Source organism: Pelecanus crispus, chromosome 2 (assembly GCF_030463565.1).
Source record: "Pelecanus crispus isolate bPelCri1 chromosome 2, bPelCri1.pri, whole genome shotgun sequence".
NCBI lineage: Eukaryota > Metazoa > Chordata > Aves > Pelecaniformes > Pelecanidae > Pelecanus > Pelecanus crispus.
In genome coordinates this window covers 107949043-107966225 of record NC_134644.1, presented here as the reverse complement: position 1 = coordinate 107966225, position 17183 = coordinate 107949043, and the positions used below count along the sequence as shown (strand labels likewise).

General features: G+C 37.8%; 1 protein-coding gene across 1 annotated transcript in view; it reads left to right on the top strand.

Annotated features, from left to right (window-relative positions):
- The window catches only part of CARMIL1 (capping protein regulator and myosin 1 linker 1), a 198592-nt gene that overhangs the window by 108992 nt on the left and 72417 nt on the right, over nucleotides 1-17183 (top strand). Inside the window, exons 12-18 of the mRNA XM_075704739.1 lie at nucleotides 342-428; nucleotides 4093-4196; nucleotides 6144-6221; nucleotides 6337-6413; nucleotides 7347-7451; nucleotides 12168-12237; nucleotides 16582-16663. Of these exons, the coding sequence (XP_075560854.1) occupies nucleotides 342-428; nucleotides 4093-4196; nucleotides 6144-6221; nucleotides 6337-6413; nucleotides 7347-7451; nucleotides 12168-12237; nucleotides 16582-16663 (603 nt within the window). The remainder of the gene's footprint in view (nucleotides 1-341; nucleotides 429-4092; nucleotides 4197-6143; nucleotides 6222-6336; nucleotides 6414-7346; nucleotides 7452-12167; nucleotides 12238-16581; nucleotides 16664-17183) is intronic.

Genomic DNA, 17183 nt, shown 5'->3' with positions numbered 1-17183 from the left:
CATGTGCTGACTGTTTGACATGTGTAATATGTTCCCTTTGACTCGTTCTCAAAAGTATGTTTGCATTATATAGGTTTTAAACTAATTAAGGTGGCTCATTGATTGTTAACAGCAAAGTTCCCTATCTGTTCAGTGGTTAGCAAAGAAGAGATCTTGACTACATCAGTCATTTCAAAGGTTTATGATCATAAAAAGACAGCATCATTTTGGGCTCTCCCCCACGGTGAGTGCAGTTCCTCCTGTAGTTCCATCAGTGCAGCTTGCCCCTGGTGTGATTGCTGGGAAAACCTGAGATCACAGTTAACTTGAAAATGTCCATTTTCTTTTTGCTCTCCCAACAGGTGTGTCATCTTTGAGCATCCAGTTCGCCAAACTTCCAAAGGGACTGAAACATTTAAATTTATCTAAAACCTCCTTGTCACCTAAAGGTATGTTTTATAAGTATGCCTATTTTTCTGTTCTAAAAGTTTCAGGCTTCCATCCTAATAATACCTTTTGTTACCAGATTATAAAGTAATTAATTCTGTAAATGATTTACATGTGTATTCTCAACAGCACAGCTGCTTTTTTGCAGTCCTGGTTGCTGAACCGTAGGCTGGGTTCTGTGTCCCCTTCAGTGCTCTGAGAAACACTTACTCACTTCTGTCAGCTTTGGGCTTGAACCTGTATTGTAAAGAAGGATTGACTTTAGAATTGCATAAATTATATGTTTCAGATATGCTTCAAAAAGATGTCTGAATCAAAAATATGTAGGGTATTTTCCAAATGTTTTGCACGCAACTATTTTATGAAACCAAGTGTTGTGACAGTGGCTGCTAAGTGGTTTGCTCTGAGTAAAGACTGCTTTGTTTTATAATTTACAAATTTCTGATTTGATATCATAATTGAAATGTATGCATATTTTAAAAGCAATAACAGTACTGAAACACAAGTCAGAAGCTTTCAGGGTTTCTTGCATTGCTGTTTTACAAATAATAGACACATTGACCTCTTAAACAGACTGCACAAACCCAGGGTCTCCTATATAGAACGTGAGCATTAAAAATAGAAAAAATGCACTGACATTATTGCAGCTTTTTTGTAGATGTTGATCACCTGGAAAAGATGAGTAAGTTACGGTCTATGAAGGATGTTAGTTGGTAACCGGAGCCATTCTCTTTTATCCTTTTAATTATTGCTCTGTGAAGTGCAGATTCTGTGTTCTCCTAAGCTTTAAGGGTTGACCTGGAGGAATATGGGTGGGGAGAAGGGGGTTTTGTTGGTTTTTATGAGTGTTCTGTAGCTCTTATGCTCAAGTAAATAGTAGACCCTAAACTGAATTTATTCAATCATGATTTTCATTAAAAAGACTTTATTAAACTCTGGGGTTGTTCTTTTCCACTGCTAAATCCATTTTTGGTGACAAGCAATTGAGTAAGAATCTTGACTTACGTGTACTCTTGAAATTAGATGTTCATGAATTTGACAGAAATTCATGCAGTTGTTATGTTCATTCATCCTGTGCTTTTCTTCATGTAATGTGAAGGAATTCAGCAAGTGCTTGTGATCACTGAGTCAAGAGAACACTCTAGCTACGCTTCTGTCTTTGTAAAGAATAAATGCCAGCTTGGTGAAGTTCATCCACAAAACTCTTGCCAGTAAAAATGAATTCTGAGGTTATGAAAAGAATTCAAAAGGTTTTTAACACCTTTTTTTTAAGACAATCTTTAAACAAAAGCTGAAAATATATTCCAGTATATCTAATACTGACCTCATGTGAATCATAGTCCAGACTGCATTGCAGTGACTATTATCCAGAGAGTAACATGTCACCATTAATATTGTATCATGGCAGTTCCTCAGAATTCCTTTAAAAAAAGTGTATGTGATGTCTTAAAATTGGAATTCTTATAACCCCCTAGACCTGAAGAAACTCAGTGGCACGTCTGCAGTTGTCTGCAAAGCTGTCTGTCTTAGCCAGTTTTCCTTTAACTTAAGAAGACAGTACTGAATTGTTTTTAACTTGGGAGGCTATTTTTGAACTTGTGATATTGAGGGGGGAATATTGTAATATTTTCTGTGGGGAAAGTCTAAGGGAGAGCTTGGATCTTGGATTCAGTAGACTCCAAGGTGCATGGATTTTTTTTAATCTTTTAATTTTTTTATTTTGAGCTTTTCAGTTTCAGAAATTCTGTACAATCCCTCACTGGTTTTGACCTTATTTAAAAAGCGTTTTCTATTTGAGATAAGTTTCTAAGATTGAGAAGTGAAGTTCAGGTGGTAACTTCCCAGCTGATCTTTCTTTAAATATTGTATCTCAAAGTTCCTGAGAGCTATTAACACTGAGCCTCCTGAGAGTGGTAAAAGAGCATGAAAGATTGTCTGCAAATGAAAGTGAGATTACTGTTAGAGTATAGCATAAGGTAGGTGAAGTTCAAACAAAAATTTATTGATTTGAAGATTCTGGCTAAATGGAAAATTCTAGTATATTCATTCAAAGATAGGGCTTGCTTTTCTGAGCCCAAGCCAAAGGCTAATTAAAAAAATCCCTCATTCACATTGTTTGCCCTCAGTGATGTGGCTGATTTTGAGCAGTTGGCCCTTTTTAAACATGAAACAAACAGCAACATTATGGATTGTTTGATAGGTCATCTTCTCCCTCAGATTCAGCCACTGCTCCTGAATTCCCAGAATTGGTTCTTGATAGTATATGCTGAATTGTTGACAGTACATTACATTCATTTCTACTTATGCTTGTTGCTTATAAATGCTGTTGAGAAGACTCAGTAAAGTGAATCCAGAGCTATAAGCTCTAGTGGTTAAATAGAGCTTTTAGATCTTTCAAAGTTTCAAAAAGTATTTGTTCGCAGTTTACCTTTATAGATAGGGTGTGGATTCAACAATCCAATGTTAAGATAAAAGACAAATTATACCGAACAGAAAAGTTTTGAGACTTGGCAGAGATGTCACTGTGCTTCAGTTCTTTTCAGTATCAAAAGCCTCCTGAAACAAAGAGCCATACTACTAACATGGGAGACTTTCTTAATATTTGGAAGCTCGGAATACAAAAGCACTGAAGTGGGGTATTTTGGTCTCCAGTGGCTTGCTAGCTGCTTCCTCTATATTCTCACTGATAAATCCATTTCATAATAGTTTTTAATTGAAGAATGGACATGTCCTGTCCATTGAATGCCAGTCCATTTTCATTGACCAGTAGCTTTGAGAAATTGCCCAAAATTGTTTAGTAGATCAAAACACATGCTTACTTCATAGCTTTGGCCAGGCACTTACAAAACTTACTGCCTGAAAGGCAGCAATAGCCATCTACAATAAATTGAAAACTTTGTGATAAGCTACAGAACCCTCAGATGGAAGTTAAGATTTGCTGGAAGTAGCCATGTCCTAATTTGTATTTGGAAAAGCTGAAGAACTGTAGAAGAAGAAAGCTCTGACTGGTTTGTTCCCAGTGTCAGCTTTTCAATTTTAATGTGAAAAATATGTATTTGTTCTAATCAAGAATTGAGAGTCTTTATGCATCTCTTCGTACTTTAATTAACTAACCTTTTCTGAAATTATAGGTAAATACCTAATTGAAATATTTTTAATTTCTAGGTATCATCTATTGCTGTTGAAGTTCTAGCAATTATAATCATTAATATACTTGGTCTTCCACAGATACTTTAATCTACTTCCACATACACTTTTTATCTAAATATTATTGTTTGCAAGAAGACACTGACCTAACATTACGGAGTAAACTCTGTTCTAAAAATCTGTTTCAAAATGGGATTGCACTGTTAAAGCCATTGCAGACTTTGCAAAAATACTTCTTCCCTGGATCCAGGATCTCTAACACACCATGGCTTCATCAGGGCAGCTGATGGAGTGTGGTCCAGGCAAAATGGGGCACGCTGTGGCAGGGAAGAGTCTCATACCTGCCTGGTAATCTGTCTTTCTGCTGCAGTACAGTGGTGATGACAGCTGGTCATTAAACATTTATGTATGTCTGTGTTCACTGAAATTGTGCACTTGCAGGGTCTGGGCTAGTTTTGTCTAGCATTGGCTAAGTTGAGTTCTAACTTTTTTTTTTTTTTTTTTTTTTTTTTTTGGAAGGGGTGAATAGCCTTTCCCAGTCACTGAGTGCCAACTCGCTGATCGCGAACACTCTCGTCTATCTTGACCTCTCAGGGAACGCGCTCCGCGGTGATGATCTTTCAGTAAGCACTTTCTTCTCATTTTGTGAGTTAATGAACAGATGTTTTAATTTATTGTTAAGAGAAGGGCAAAGCCATTTTGTTTAGATCCTTTTTTGCCTTTGCTTCAGTACAGTTCTAATAAGGGTAGAACTGATCTCTACTCTTCATTATATAGTCAGAGAATTAAATATGCCCCACACGACTATCAAACCCACATAATTTTAGTTTATGCTTTTAGTCCTTGGCTTCTACTGAAAAATCAGAAAACTGCAAGCGTGCCACTTGCTTCAGTGGACCTATCATGCTCCCTGAGTTCTGTTTAAAAGTGACCAAAACACAATTAAAAAAACTCATCTTCTTTTTAGCGATAAGTGTATTACAAATTTTTCATTGGAAGGTTGGAAACGATTTATTTTGACTTGGAAAGACTTAATTAATTTCTGGTTTTCAGTATTCTTGTTTGTATAAATAAATCTGTGCACCTCCTTGACACATCCTGTTGAAGCTCATGATTCTTTGAAGAATGTAATTATTTTTGAAATTCCTTTGTTCAGTTTATCAATTGCCATAGAGGCGCAGCTCTATCTTCTCCAAAACAAAATCCACTTAGTTCTCAATTTGTATGTATTCAGTTTTAGACTGTTACATCTGTGTTTTTCTCTCACATCAAAAGTTGTGTGCATGTAAGTGTCAGAGTTTGAATTCTTTAAGTATTGAGCATCTAAAATACGCAACACGAGAGCCACCCAATCTTATCATTTAAAGTGCAGTCAGACATGACTGTGTTACTTTTTCAAAAATCTTACTAGTTTCAGATTCATCAGTACATTCAAAGAACTAGTGTTTTCAGACATAAGAGGTGAAGGCTTCAGTAGGACAAGAGGATTTAAAAGGTAGCAAACAGAAAGTTAAATGTAAATAAAGACACACAGTGAATTAGTCTTAAAGAGAGAATAATATGGCAAATAATGTAAAACCAAAAAGTAAAGTAGAATGTACAAATTTGATAGGCAATGCTTAAATCTGATGTCTACCTACAATATTTTAAGGGACATAAATACAAAAAGTGGGGCTTTTCTTAGCCTGTCAGAGAGAGAGAGATGGTTCAAAGAAAAAGATTATTAATACTGAGATCTCTTAATCTGTGGAACAGTTTTCCAACAGGAGAAAGGAAATCCTTGTTATTTAGCATTTAAAATAAACCCCAGCAAAGCACAGGAGTTTTTAAGGCAGGGACCTTTCTTGCACTGTAAGTATAGGGGCTAAATGACCTAATTTTTAGAAAGATGAATCTATTTTAGAAATGTTGAACATGCTCTGTTTGGCTGGATTTCATGTGGAGTTGAGCGTTCCACATTTCTGTGAATTAGGTCATACTTTCATCTTTCTGTGTTGTTCCCAGAGACTAAAACAAACCCCAAATAAAACAGCATATAGTGAAAAGCTTTACATACACTAACATTTGCATGACATATTCTAGGCATTACTGAAGCCATCAATATCAAAATCTTGTTACCTGTTTTGTATTCTCCCTTAAACTGTTAATGCACTGCTGATGCTAGGAAATAACCATGGGGTTCAGACGCAAGTTAGTTGCTTCCCTCATGCTTAAAGTGGCTGGCTTAAACTGACAAACCAGTTAGCCTTTCTGAAATGTAACAGCAACCTGAGTGATGTTCCAAGGTGTCTGTAATGAAATTAATTATCATTTGCTGTGAAAGTGAATTGCAAAGAGTAGTGTTTGGTAGATATAGTCTGAGCACTGTTTTTTCCTTTGTTTTAAAAAATGATAGCCTTCCAGAATAAAATGGATTGTACTGATTAGGTGAAAAGAAGTTTCAGACACAACTCGTGTACTGCGACTTTATGATAAAAGCCTAAAATGTAATGAGAAGTAGCTATCCAGTAATCAGTGTCATCGTATCAAAATTAACATGGATAATCCTTTTTTTTCTCCATTAATTATAGAGCCTGTACAATTTTTTGGCCCAGCCAAATGCCCTCGTTCATCTGGATTTATCCAACACAGAGTGTGCGCTAGATATGGTAAAGATGTTTTTTGTGGAGACTCAAATACCAAGGAAACATTCCCCACCTTGTATCCCTAGGTACTTTTGTGGGTTAATATAAAGTAAAATCAATCTTCTTTGTTTTAAACCAGGTGTGTGGAGCCCTCCTTCGGGGATGTCTTCAGCATCTAGCTGTCCTTAGCCTCTCTAGGACTCTTTTTTCTCACAGGTACAGTTTAAATGTAATTAGTCTCACCTCCTCTAATATTTTGTTTTATAATTTCTTGCTCTCAGGTTGCACCTTTCTTTCTAAGAAGAAATCTAAGACTTTTATAGTCTTAAAATTCTTAGTTCTCTGTGAAATAGGTATTATTTATTCCAAGCAAAATATTTTCTTTCCCTTTCTGCTCTTTGCTAGATGGCTGTAAAATAAGCTACCTTGTCTAATATGTTTTTTGTGATACTGATGCAGCAGAAAGTCTATATATATCTTTTGTCTCTAAAAGGCATAACATCAGGCTTTGAAGTATGACTGCCTTGACTCCTCTTTAAATTTGGTTTTTAAAGTTTGTATTTTTCATGATTTGATGATGGCTACAAATGCTTTTTTTTCCTTTTTTGTCCTTTTCTGTCCTTTTCTGGGAGGAAGTCCCTTTGAAAGTCTTTGAGACTTAACATTGGCTTTGTAGAATACTTGCATTGCAGGAAATATTAACATTAGTTTCCCTTTTTTTCAAGTCAGCGTCTTGGGTCCATATCAGAGATAATACCTAACTGGGGGTAAGCTACTCCAGCATTGAGTAGTTATTTCTAGCGGTGAAAAGGCAATTTCAGGGTTTTTGTAATGTCCTGTTTGATCTTCTACTCATAAGTATGTTCACTATTAACCAGACCTAAATGATCATTCTTTGTAGTTCACCAAACAGAAGCTAGATAGTAATGTCTTCTGTGCAGCACTGTAATGCTGAGGATTATTTGTTGAATCAACATTTTGATGACATTATATTTCTAAGCTAATTGAGAGCCACTGATTACAGAGCTGTTGAAGGTAGAGCAAATGAAATGTGTAAAAGATCATTACAATTCTGACGGCTTGCATTCACTATTTATTGGAATGAGGAGTGTCTAGATGCTACTTCTTAATGAATTTGTTTACTTACAGAAAAGGAAAAGAAGTCCCTCCCTCCTTCAAACAGTTTTTCAGCAGCTCACTTGCTTTGATGCAGATTAATCTTTCGGGAACTAAACTCCCTCCTGAGCCTCTAAAGTAAGAATTTAATAATTTCATTTTCTCCTGTTGCCTAAAACCTAGTTTGCATTGGTATTACGTGAGTGCCTCATATTAAAAATGAAGGGGAAAGGATTTGGCTTTTTTTTTTTTTCCATTGTACATTATTGATATTGCAAGAGTGAGTTTCATAATCATGCATTCAAGAAATGTTGTTTCCATCTCACAGTTGAGAGTATTAATCATATTTTGTTCTGTGGGAATGTCACAGCTGTTTAGCTTCCATCAACATTTTTTTGTGATATATTTCTTACTTTGTGGCTTACGAACAAAACTGTTTCACCGTAAAATGGGATTATGTACTTGTGTGAGTGTCATTCCTTTGAGGCTGCGGTATTGCAACAGCCATTGTGAAACTGAACCTATTGCAGTGCTTGGGAGGAGAGACCTATGGCACAGAGCTATACCCTCCTTTTAGGGGGGAGAGATGATGGCAGCAACTTCTAGGAATGCTAAGTGTAATACATCTCTTTGCTATATGTCACCCTTCCTGTGGCTAACAGGTTCTCATGATGTGGATTGGGCACTTCCATTGCCCACACAACACTGGAGGGAAACTCCTCTTACAGCCTAATGCAGGCTGAGGGAAATTGTGTAGCACTGTGCCACCCTTCCTGTGACCTGTGCAGTTTTGCACTGTGTTGAACTTTCCAGACATAAAATTTAAAGGTCTGTTTTAAAGTCAAGATAGGTCTAGATAGATAGGTCTAATCTAGATAGTTAATTCTGTGATTCTGGCAGAATTCTTGTGTTTATTGGACTAAATTAAAGAAAGGGCTCTTTCCAGAGTGTCTTGCTAGCTAATATCCTTTAAAACATACATAACCCTATGTGTAGTAGAAGCCCAGACGTGTTCGCTAACCATTTTGGGGAACACACCTCCAAAATCCTAATCTGGACACAGATATGGATATATATGTGTATGCATGTATGCTTGTGTGGTTGGGAGCTTGCCTTGTGAAAGAGAACAGGGAAGGAAAGTGGGCAGTAGCTCAACAAGGGAGTAGCTAATGAATGGGAGTTGATGGCAAAATCAGAGATGTGGGATGTAAAGAGTAGTTAGTGAGTACAGGATGGAAAGCTTTTGATACAATCTGGAGGAAGTGAAGGGGGAGAAATGTGACAAGTGCCACATGGGAAAGAGTAGTGTACATTGTTTTGGGATATTTTTTCTTAACACAATTTTACATTGGAGACTACAGTACAATGTGATGCTTAAGAAAGATGCACTGGATTGAAATCAATATTCATTTTAGCTCTGAACTTTCACTCTGTTCTGTGTGATGCTCTTGGTTGCCATCTTGCTTGCTTAGACTTTGCTAAGATTAGGAAGGTATGGTACTGATGTGTTTTCAAACAGAAGGTGATTATTGAGAAACACATTGGTTGATTCTGATAAATTTAGAGCTATTGATTCTGTGGTGGGAGGGCAGCAGGGAGTTTAATGAAGCAAGAAGAATGGAGGATGTATGTGACTAATACATAAGACAATCTTATCAGTGCTACAGGAAAAAAAGAATGCTGTGAGACATTGAATATATCTACACAGATTAGGAAAGGTGAGAAGCCCCAAACAATATAGTTCATATTTAGCTCTTCTCCTTGGCATGTGGAGTATCTAGCGGGGCATAAGGAGTTTTGACAGGTGAGTGCTCTACAATTGTATGTGCTTATGGAAGACATTATTGTATTAATTTATCCCAAATACTTGTGACCCCTTGATCTGCCAGCTGTGCAGCCATCGAGTTTTTCCTAGCCGTTTTCAGCCAAAGTGATCTGTATTAGCAAAAAACTACTCTGTTGATAATGTTTAAACTAATTGGCTCAATTTGCCTGAATTGAGTTAGAGGCAGTTACTTGCATGACTGGTGTTGGTGGAATTAAAGAGGCAGTGATGGGTAGCATAGGATGAGCTGAGAGCAGTAACCTCTTTTGCCAGCACAGACAGCTCCAGGAAGGAGCATCTGTCTAAAGTCCAGGTGGACACAGATGGTCTCAGAGTGTCCATGCCACTCTCAGCTGGCTGGCATTGTGGCATGGGCTGCTTCTGTTTTGTTCTGATGGCAGTGTTCACCTCTGCCTAGGGCAGAGCTCTTAATATTTTTTTGGTAGTTTCCTTAATGTGCTTTTTCTCTGACCTGAGTTTTTTCTTCAGTCTGAGCTGAGTGTATTTCACAACAGTACAGAGAACTGTGATCTGCGGTACACTTTGCTTTCCCACTCAAACCCTGTATGGCTTGACTAATACACTTGAAAAGCATCCTGTGGAAGTTAATCTGGTGTTAAAAGAACTGAGGATGTGCTATATCCTGGGGCAGCTGCTTAGCCTTTTTGTCTTAACTGTAAGAAATTACAAAACTTCTACAGAACAATCAAGATCATAGGATTTTTTAAAGACAAGAAGGTGGGAACACCTTTTTTCAGACAGACTTATTTGTCATTGCCAAGATTGCAGTAGCACATGAGGGATGATTTCTAGAAGGAAAAATAAAAATGACATAGCGTACGATAACAGTACTTTCCTGGCCTCTTTAATCACTGCATGTCAAAAAGCTTTTGACAACGCGGGCTTTGCAACTGTCCTGTGACAAAAGAGAAGTTCCTGGTTTGTGTCCACGAACCAGAGGTCACAGGGTTGGATGTGTGATTCAAGATCAAGCCTGCCTACAGAAAAAAGATAGATAAAGTGCAGATATCTGACACCCTGAGTCCCAAATTCCCCTGATTAATTGTTATTTGATTTCTTTCTTATCAACTTCCTTTGGATCAACAGTTGTGGTATGTTTAATTGCATATGCTAACTCAATGAGTTTAAAGATATTGGTTAATCAGTGCGCTCAGGGAAGGAGGTGAACTTGCTTGTACAATGATGGACCTGGTAATAAAGTCAAGTTTCAGGGAAGAGGTTTGCTAATAAAGCTGTACTGCAAGGATGCCACATAGTGGGTGGGGAAAGGGTGCTTTTAGTTCTTCTACATAGTTAATACGGTTAATGTTCCATCACAGCTCACTATTTTTTTTTCTTTTTTTTTAGCTGAGTGAAGCAATTTATACTCTCTTTTCCTTGTTTAAGGGCACGTTGGCATTTTTGTTCATTTACAGACATTGCCAAAAGTTGTATTTTGATCTGTCAGTGCTATAACAAGTTTCTGATACGCTTCTCATGCAAATGCTAATTACAAGGCCAGTTCTTGCATTCTGCATGTACCACAGTTGGCAAGACCTCTCCATGTATTGCCATGTGTGATTTAAACATAGTGGCTAAGTATAATTATAATATGTCTGCCTTCAGTGCCTTTGAATGATGGTGATTTTTCATGAGAAAGAATTGAGAAATCATGAGACTTTCTTAGGATGACTTTATAGGAAAGAGGTTGGGAAGAAAAACAACCTTTTTTTTCTTCCTGTGAAGCAGCACTGTGTCTCTCTTTTAATCTGCATTTTTTTATGGTTGCACTGTATATTTTTTAGGTTGCCTCAAAATGTTCAGGAAGTTCTTTGTGAAATTATCATCAGCCAGACTGACTTCGAATAAAAGCATGTTTGGGAAGGAAATATAGGCAAGGATCATCTAAAAATTTGTAAAAACTGTTGCAGAGCTTTCACACTTTTTTCAAAGTCTGCATATTAATAGCTTAAGAAGTAAATAAGCACAAGATATTTGCCTTTATTAACAGTGAAGGTCTGAATAACATTTATACCTGCAGGGCAGATGTGAATAGGTTTAAATGAAAAACCTTCCCAGGGCGCACACATTTTAAATATGGCTTTTACACACTACTTGCATAGCAAGTGTATAGGCAAATGGCTCAGAAAAATGCATTAGTTTTTAACTCCATGCATCAGTAGTTTGGATTCTCTTAGCTTGCTTTTGGCTGAAATGAAGTTTGGGGGGAAAGTCCTTCTGTTTCTCCGTTCAATTACTAATTCAAAGCAGCATCTATTCTAAAGATACTAGAAGGTATACACAGGTTGTGTTTGCTCCTTCTCTAAGACTCATACTGTTGTGCGTTCTGATTTGACAGTATTAATACAAATGTGATATTAACACTAAATTTTATATGTGGAAACAAACTTCCGTAAGGGTTTAAAGGTGGATTTATGAAAATCATAATCAGTCCTTGCTACACTTCCCTGCCATTCTGCCTAAAGACAAAGGATACCATTGTCTGGGAATATCATTTTGAAAGCTGTAAATATTTATTGGGTTGCAGAAGTGGAGGATTGTGTGATACTTGAACACGATCCAGCGTTTGAGTGTTACAGGCACTGTGCCTGGTTGAAATGGCTGGCTGCACTGCATCTTGCCTATATTAAAAACCCCATTTTTGGAAAATCAGAGTTAGTACGGCGGTACAACAGAACACTTCTTTTGTAATCATTTGATGCTCTTTGAAAGCAAATGTTGTAGAAAATTCACCTCTGATGAATGTTATTAAATGTTGATGTAGCACTAGCTTTATGGTTTCTTTATTAGCCTTGCACCCCTGCAGTTTTTGAAGCTGCTGGAGTGTTCTAAGTGTGGCAGGTTTGTGCTGCCATTGTCATTTAAGCAATAACTGCTCAGCTGGTGTGGTTTTGTTTTGAAATGGTTCTTCACATTATTAGGTGTATTAACCTGTGATCACTTAGATGATGATGATGATGTAAAGCTGCTTTTTTTATATAAATGGTTCTAAAATTGATCTTTTTCAGAGCGCTTTTATTAGGCCTGGCTTGTAATCACAATCTGAAGGAGGTGTCTTTAGATCTCAGTAGCTGTGAGGTAAGGAATATTTATCAGGATGTGTTCAAAAGATGCAATGATGCGGAATTAGAATTCCCATGAAATCCACTGGGCAAGATATTCTTCCTCTGTAGTCAAAAGTTGTGGGAAAGGTAGAACTCTGAGAAGCAGTTACGGTAAAAATCAGCTGCTGTGTCTTACAGCATCATCCTAAATAATGAGCACAGAGATTCAAAGCACCTGCAGCACCTGATTGGCAAAACCCTCCTTGCAGCGTAGCTGTTCTAGATACTGAGCCAGCGAGCTGTTTGTTGCTTGGCAGCTTCTGCTCTCTGGTGCTGTCATTACACAGGACCCTGCAGCAGGACTTCCCAAGGTGCCCAAATTTGAATGGGTCACAGGAAGCTGCACGCCCTGAAGGCATGTCTGTGGTTTGATTGTCTTCCTTCAAAACCAGACACATGCTGCTGCTTCTTCTGCAGGTTTGCTTTTTAACCTTGGGAGAAATTCTGCTTTCCTAATCAATTAATCAATTCAGGCCAATAGGGAGCTATGGTAAAAGTTGATTGAAGCATGCCATTAACTAAACAGGCACTGTGCAAATGGCTTTAAATATCTCAAGAATAAATAAAACCAATTGTGGCAGCTTGATTTGCTTTATCTTGTTCCCTCTTGCTTCTCTGTGCTTTGCTGTGCACTTTGTTGCTCAGGGTTGTCTATACTCTTGCAGGATGATACCTGCATGGCTACAACTTAGGACAAAAGATCAGCTGACACCCTGGGGAGCCAGTGAGGCAAAGTTACACAGAGAATTGCGTGGACTTCTGCGAAAAACACCACGAACCAGCTTTGGCTCAGGCCTTCTGTAGCTGAGCGGCCACCTTTTCCTTTTTAAGCCGCAAACAAAGCCTCTCATTTGTTAGGCAGATCTTTCCAAGTCCATCACCTGAGTATTAACTGTTCTGGAAGTGCCTTTCAAATGCAGTGGTTTCCCTTTAAGTAGGAAACATGCAGTTAGATGAACATGTTGAGGTGCAGTAATCCTCGTGGCTGATTGCTTTTGGAATGTGCACAGATTTACTTATGAAGAAAAAACCAAATAATTGTGGTTTAAAAAAAACCCAAATAATTTCACAGTTTGTTTTGATATTTTATACTTTTTAAAAAATGGTATTACTTTGAAGAGCATTACATGTAAATTCCAAATAGAAAAGTTTTCAAGTCAGGTACACATGCTTCTGACTTCTGAGTAGAGAGATCAGACAGATGATAATTTTTCTTTCAGAGGGAGGAAGGAAAAGGGAGGAATAATTAAAGTAACATTTTGTTATGAAGTCCTGTAATCATAACCTTAAAAAAAAAAAAAATCAATAGAACACAAACATAAGTAATGAGAGTATAAATTAGCATGTAAATCAACGAGGGCTGACAGGAGTGAAAACGTGAGCCTTTCATTAAATAACCCCCAGGATGGGATATGGAGGAGCCCTTCGCGGGGCGGTTAGCAGTATTGGACATCACAGCCACGAGTGTTACGGCTGACTGTCATGACAGAAAGGAAGGAATCGTGCCCAGCTTGCGGTGCCACATTCCCGTAGCTGGTCCCTCCAAACTGACAGCACTTCCTTAGATCCTTCCCTTAACATTTTTTCACATCGCTCAGCTTTATTCATTCTCATGTGCTTTGGAAAGAAGTTACGCTTCCACCAGCAAAGAATGTGCCAGGAGCTGGGAGTACTCAGTGGGCCCCGCACCACAGAGTCCTGCTCCACTTCTCCCTGACCCTCTGTGAGCTGGGCAGGGTAATCTGCTCCCCGAAACAGAGCCGTGGGAAGCTCGGAGCTGGTGACCTGCACTATTCCCAGTTCCTGCCAGCACATGCTGTTGGGAGGCTATTAAGCTGATACTTCAGCTTTGCCCTCCTCTTTCCTACATCAGGCAAGCTGTACTCAACTATGGAAGGATAAACCTCTCTGTTCCTTCCCTCTCCCACCACTTTTCATTTGCTCCCATAATTTTCTGGTATATTAACTCCAAGCCTAATCATTTTATATTGCTTGTTTGGTTGGGTTTTTTTTATTATTTTTACGGTGAAAATTACATTTTTATTTCTACCTGCTCAGCACTGATGTATTTCACTCTTTTCCCTTCTGCTTCCCTTAGCTTGGTCACTGTGTAAGTACCCTCCGTGCTTTACCTTAATTGTTAAATCAGTAAGCAGCTTTGTTTGCCCTTCCCATATTGGTACCTCATAGCTTTGGACATGCTTGGCATTTTTAATTGTTGAAGGGCTGTGCTTCATTTTCTGAATAAGAGCTTGTATTTGTAGTTGCAGAAGTACGTCATGTAGGAGATGTTGCAGAGGGTTTGGTTTTTGTTTTTTCAGTATCACAGTCCACATTGACGAATAGCCGTTCATTTAATCTCTGCTTTTATATACCTATTATTTTAATACAGTTGCAATAAATTTTGATCCTAAAAGTCAAGTTGTTATCATCACCTTCAGATTAAATAGGTATCACCATTTGTGCACATGAAATGTTTGTGTATTTAAGATTTTTAATATAGAGTTATCGGTACAAGATTGAAAGCTGCTTCTGAAAAATTGTCCACTTCAACCCTCAAAGTATATATAGCATAAGCATTTGGATTCTATTGTGAGTATAATTTTAGCATATAGAACTTTTACAATACCATCAACCAATCCAAGACTGCATATAATCTGCCAGTTCCATAGCTTCTGTAATAATAGTTGTGACACTCTGTGTAAAAAGGTTGTCTTGCGGTGGGCCACACTGAGAGAGCAGCACAGAGCAAAACGGAATGATTTTAGCATTCATACAGCAAACACTACAAATGCTCTTACAAAAATAAAGCTGAGTTAAAATTATACCACTTCTGGCCCGCATACAGACTTTAACCTGACCACTTCTTGAGAGGATAGGGTGAAGGATAGGTAGGCTTTGTTTTATGCAGAAGAGGAAAAGTGCCTTACATTCTCTATCTCTTACACTTCCAGATGTGACTTATGATTTAGATGTTGTCTTTGACCACCACTGTTCTCTAAATGCTCAAGCCAAGTTGTTGAGCTGCTTGTTAACCAGTCACATATCTCAAACTTTCTAAAAAGTGCCACATCGTCTTTATTGAAAAGACATTTGTGGTTCCTTAATTATAGCGTGGATAAAAAAGACTATTCACAGAAATATCAGCAGGTTGATTTGGGATATTTAGCCAAGTAAGTTGACTAAGTGAAATACTACTCGGTTTTTATGCACAGGAGGTGAAAAGGCTATTTCACGTTTGAAAAAGCTTTCCATTTTTTTGAAGCAAGGAAAGTGAAAATGGAAAATGCAAAAATAGAATTTTTGTAGAACTTTTCCCCCTCTTTTGTTTAAATCTTTTTCTGGGGGATGTTCATAAAGTGAAATGCACTTTATATAGTTTGCGCAGCTGTAAGAAAAAAGAAAATGCTTTTGCTTCTTTAGAAAAAAATATGCGTTGTTTAATTCAGTAGCATTAGTAAATAAGTGTGTAAGTTTTAATAACTTCGATTCTTAATGTTGATGTTTTCTCCAAGGCCATTTCACTGTTTTTTTCATTAAATCCTGACATTTCCATTTAATATTTCAGATTAATAATATCATAATTGATACTTTCCAGCTAGGCATTTTTGTTATTGTTGCTGTTTTTCTCTTTTATGCCTGTTTTTAAATTAAGAATAAGGCAGATTACTGATTTCTCTTGTTTATGGTCTTTTGTGGCCATTTTACAATTGGATTATTTAAATTTTCTTTTCAGTGACAGGGAAACATAATTTCATTGATTCCCCCCCCCCCCCCCCCCCGCCTTTTTTTTTTTTTTTAAATTTGCTACTCATTTTTGATCTGGGCAGTCTAGCATTGTGCTAAGAGCTGAAAGAAGATGCTCACTATAAGCCTTGACTGTAGTGGAATTCAAGGGTGACAGTGTTGCACACTTACAGGCTGGGCTTAGTTTATCTTTTTTCTCACTGGATGTTGGAAATGTCCTGGCCCTTTCATGTAGAGAACCCGCACCAAAGTCCTGCAGTCACTGCCTCGCACAAGGGCTAAAGGATTCCTTGTGTCTGTACCATTTAAACGTTTCCCTGATTTAACTGCTGAGCAGTAGTTTTAAGAGAAAGAGAGTCCCTTTTCTCATTTGTATGCAAATAGTGAGATTGAAGGATGAGAAGAGTAGGAATGTGTGCATAGGCTGTCATGTTGATGTCTGTAACTTCTTCTGTTGCTGTTGTTTTTGCGCTGGTAGTGCCTTCTGTATTCTCAAAGCTCCTACCACTGTTCTCTGTGTGAACTTGAAACCGTAACTAGTTTGCAAAAATGGATGATGTTTTGTCTCTAGTTAAGATCGGGAGGTGCACAAGTCTTGGAAGGATGCATAGCAGAAATACACAATATCACCAGCCTAGATATTTCAGACAATGGTAAGTACACAGAACAGGAACGGAGGGTCACGCAAGTCCAGAATCTGAGAAACACTTTTCTTTCAGCTCACAATGTAATCAAAGATGGTCACTCTTGCTTTATGATTATTGGCCATATTGGTTATGGAAATGTCTCAGACCAAGAACTCTTACTGATGTAAAGTATTTAAGAAACGTTTATAGACTAACTGTACCCTCAGAAGTTTATGTTGTTTGAGATAAATGTAACAGAAGAATAAACTGATGGCAGCAAAAGTTATATTAAATCTAGAGGAAAGTGGGTTTAAGTACAAGAGGATAAGAAACTAAATGAGAAATGGAAGTCTAGTGAAAGAAGAAAAGGAGAGGCCAGATACAGAATGAAGCTGAAGTCATGATACTGAAAAAGCATGAGAGGGAAATTTGGAGCAAACGGTCAACCAGCTTCAGGTCAGAGAAGACCTGTTTCAGTCTTTGGAAGAGTCTTGGACTATTACTGCTTTGGAGGCTCTGTGCATCCTAGCTGGGAATACCACCTGGC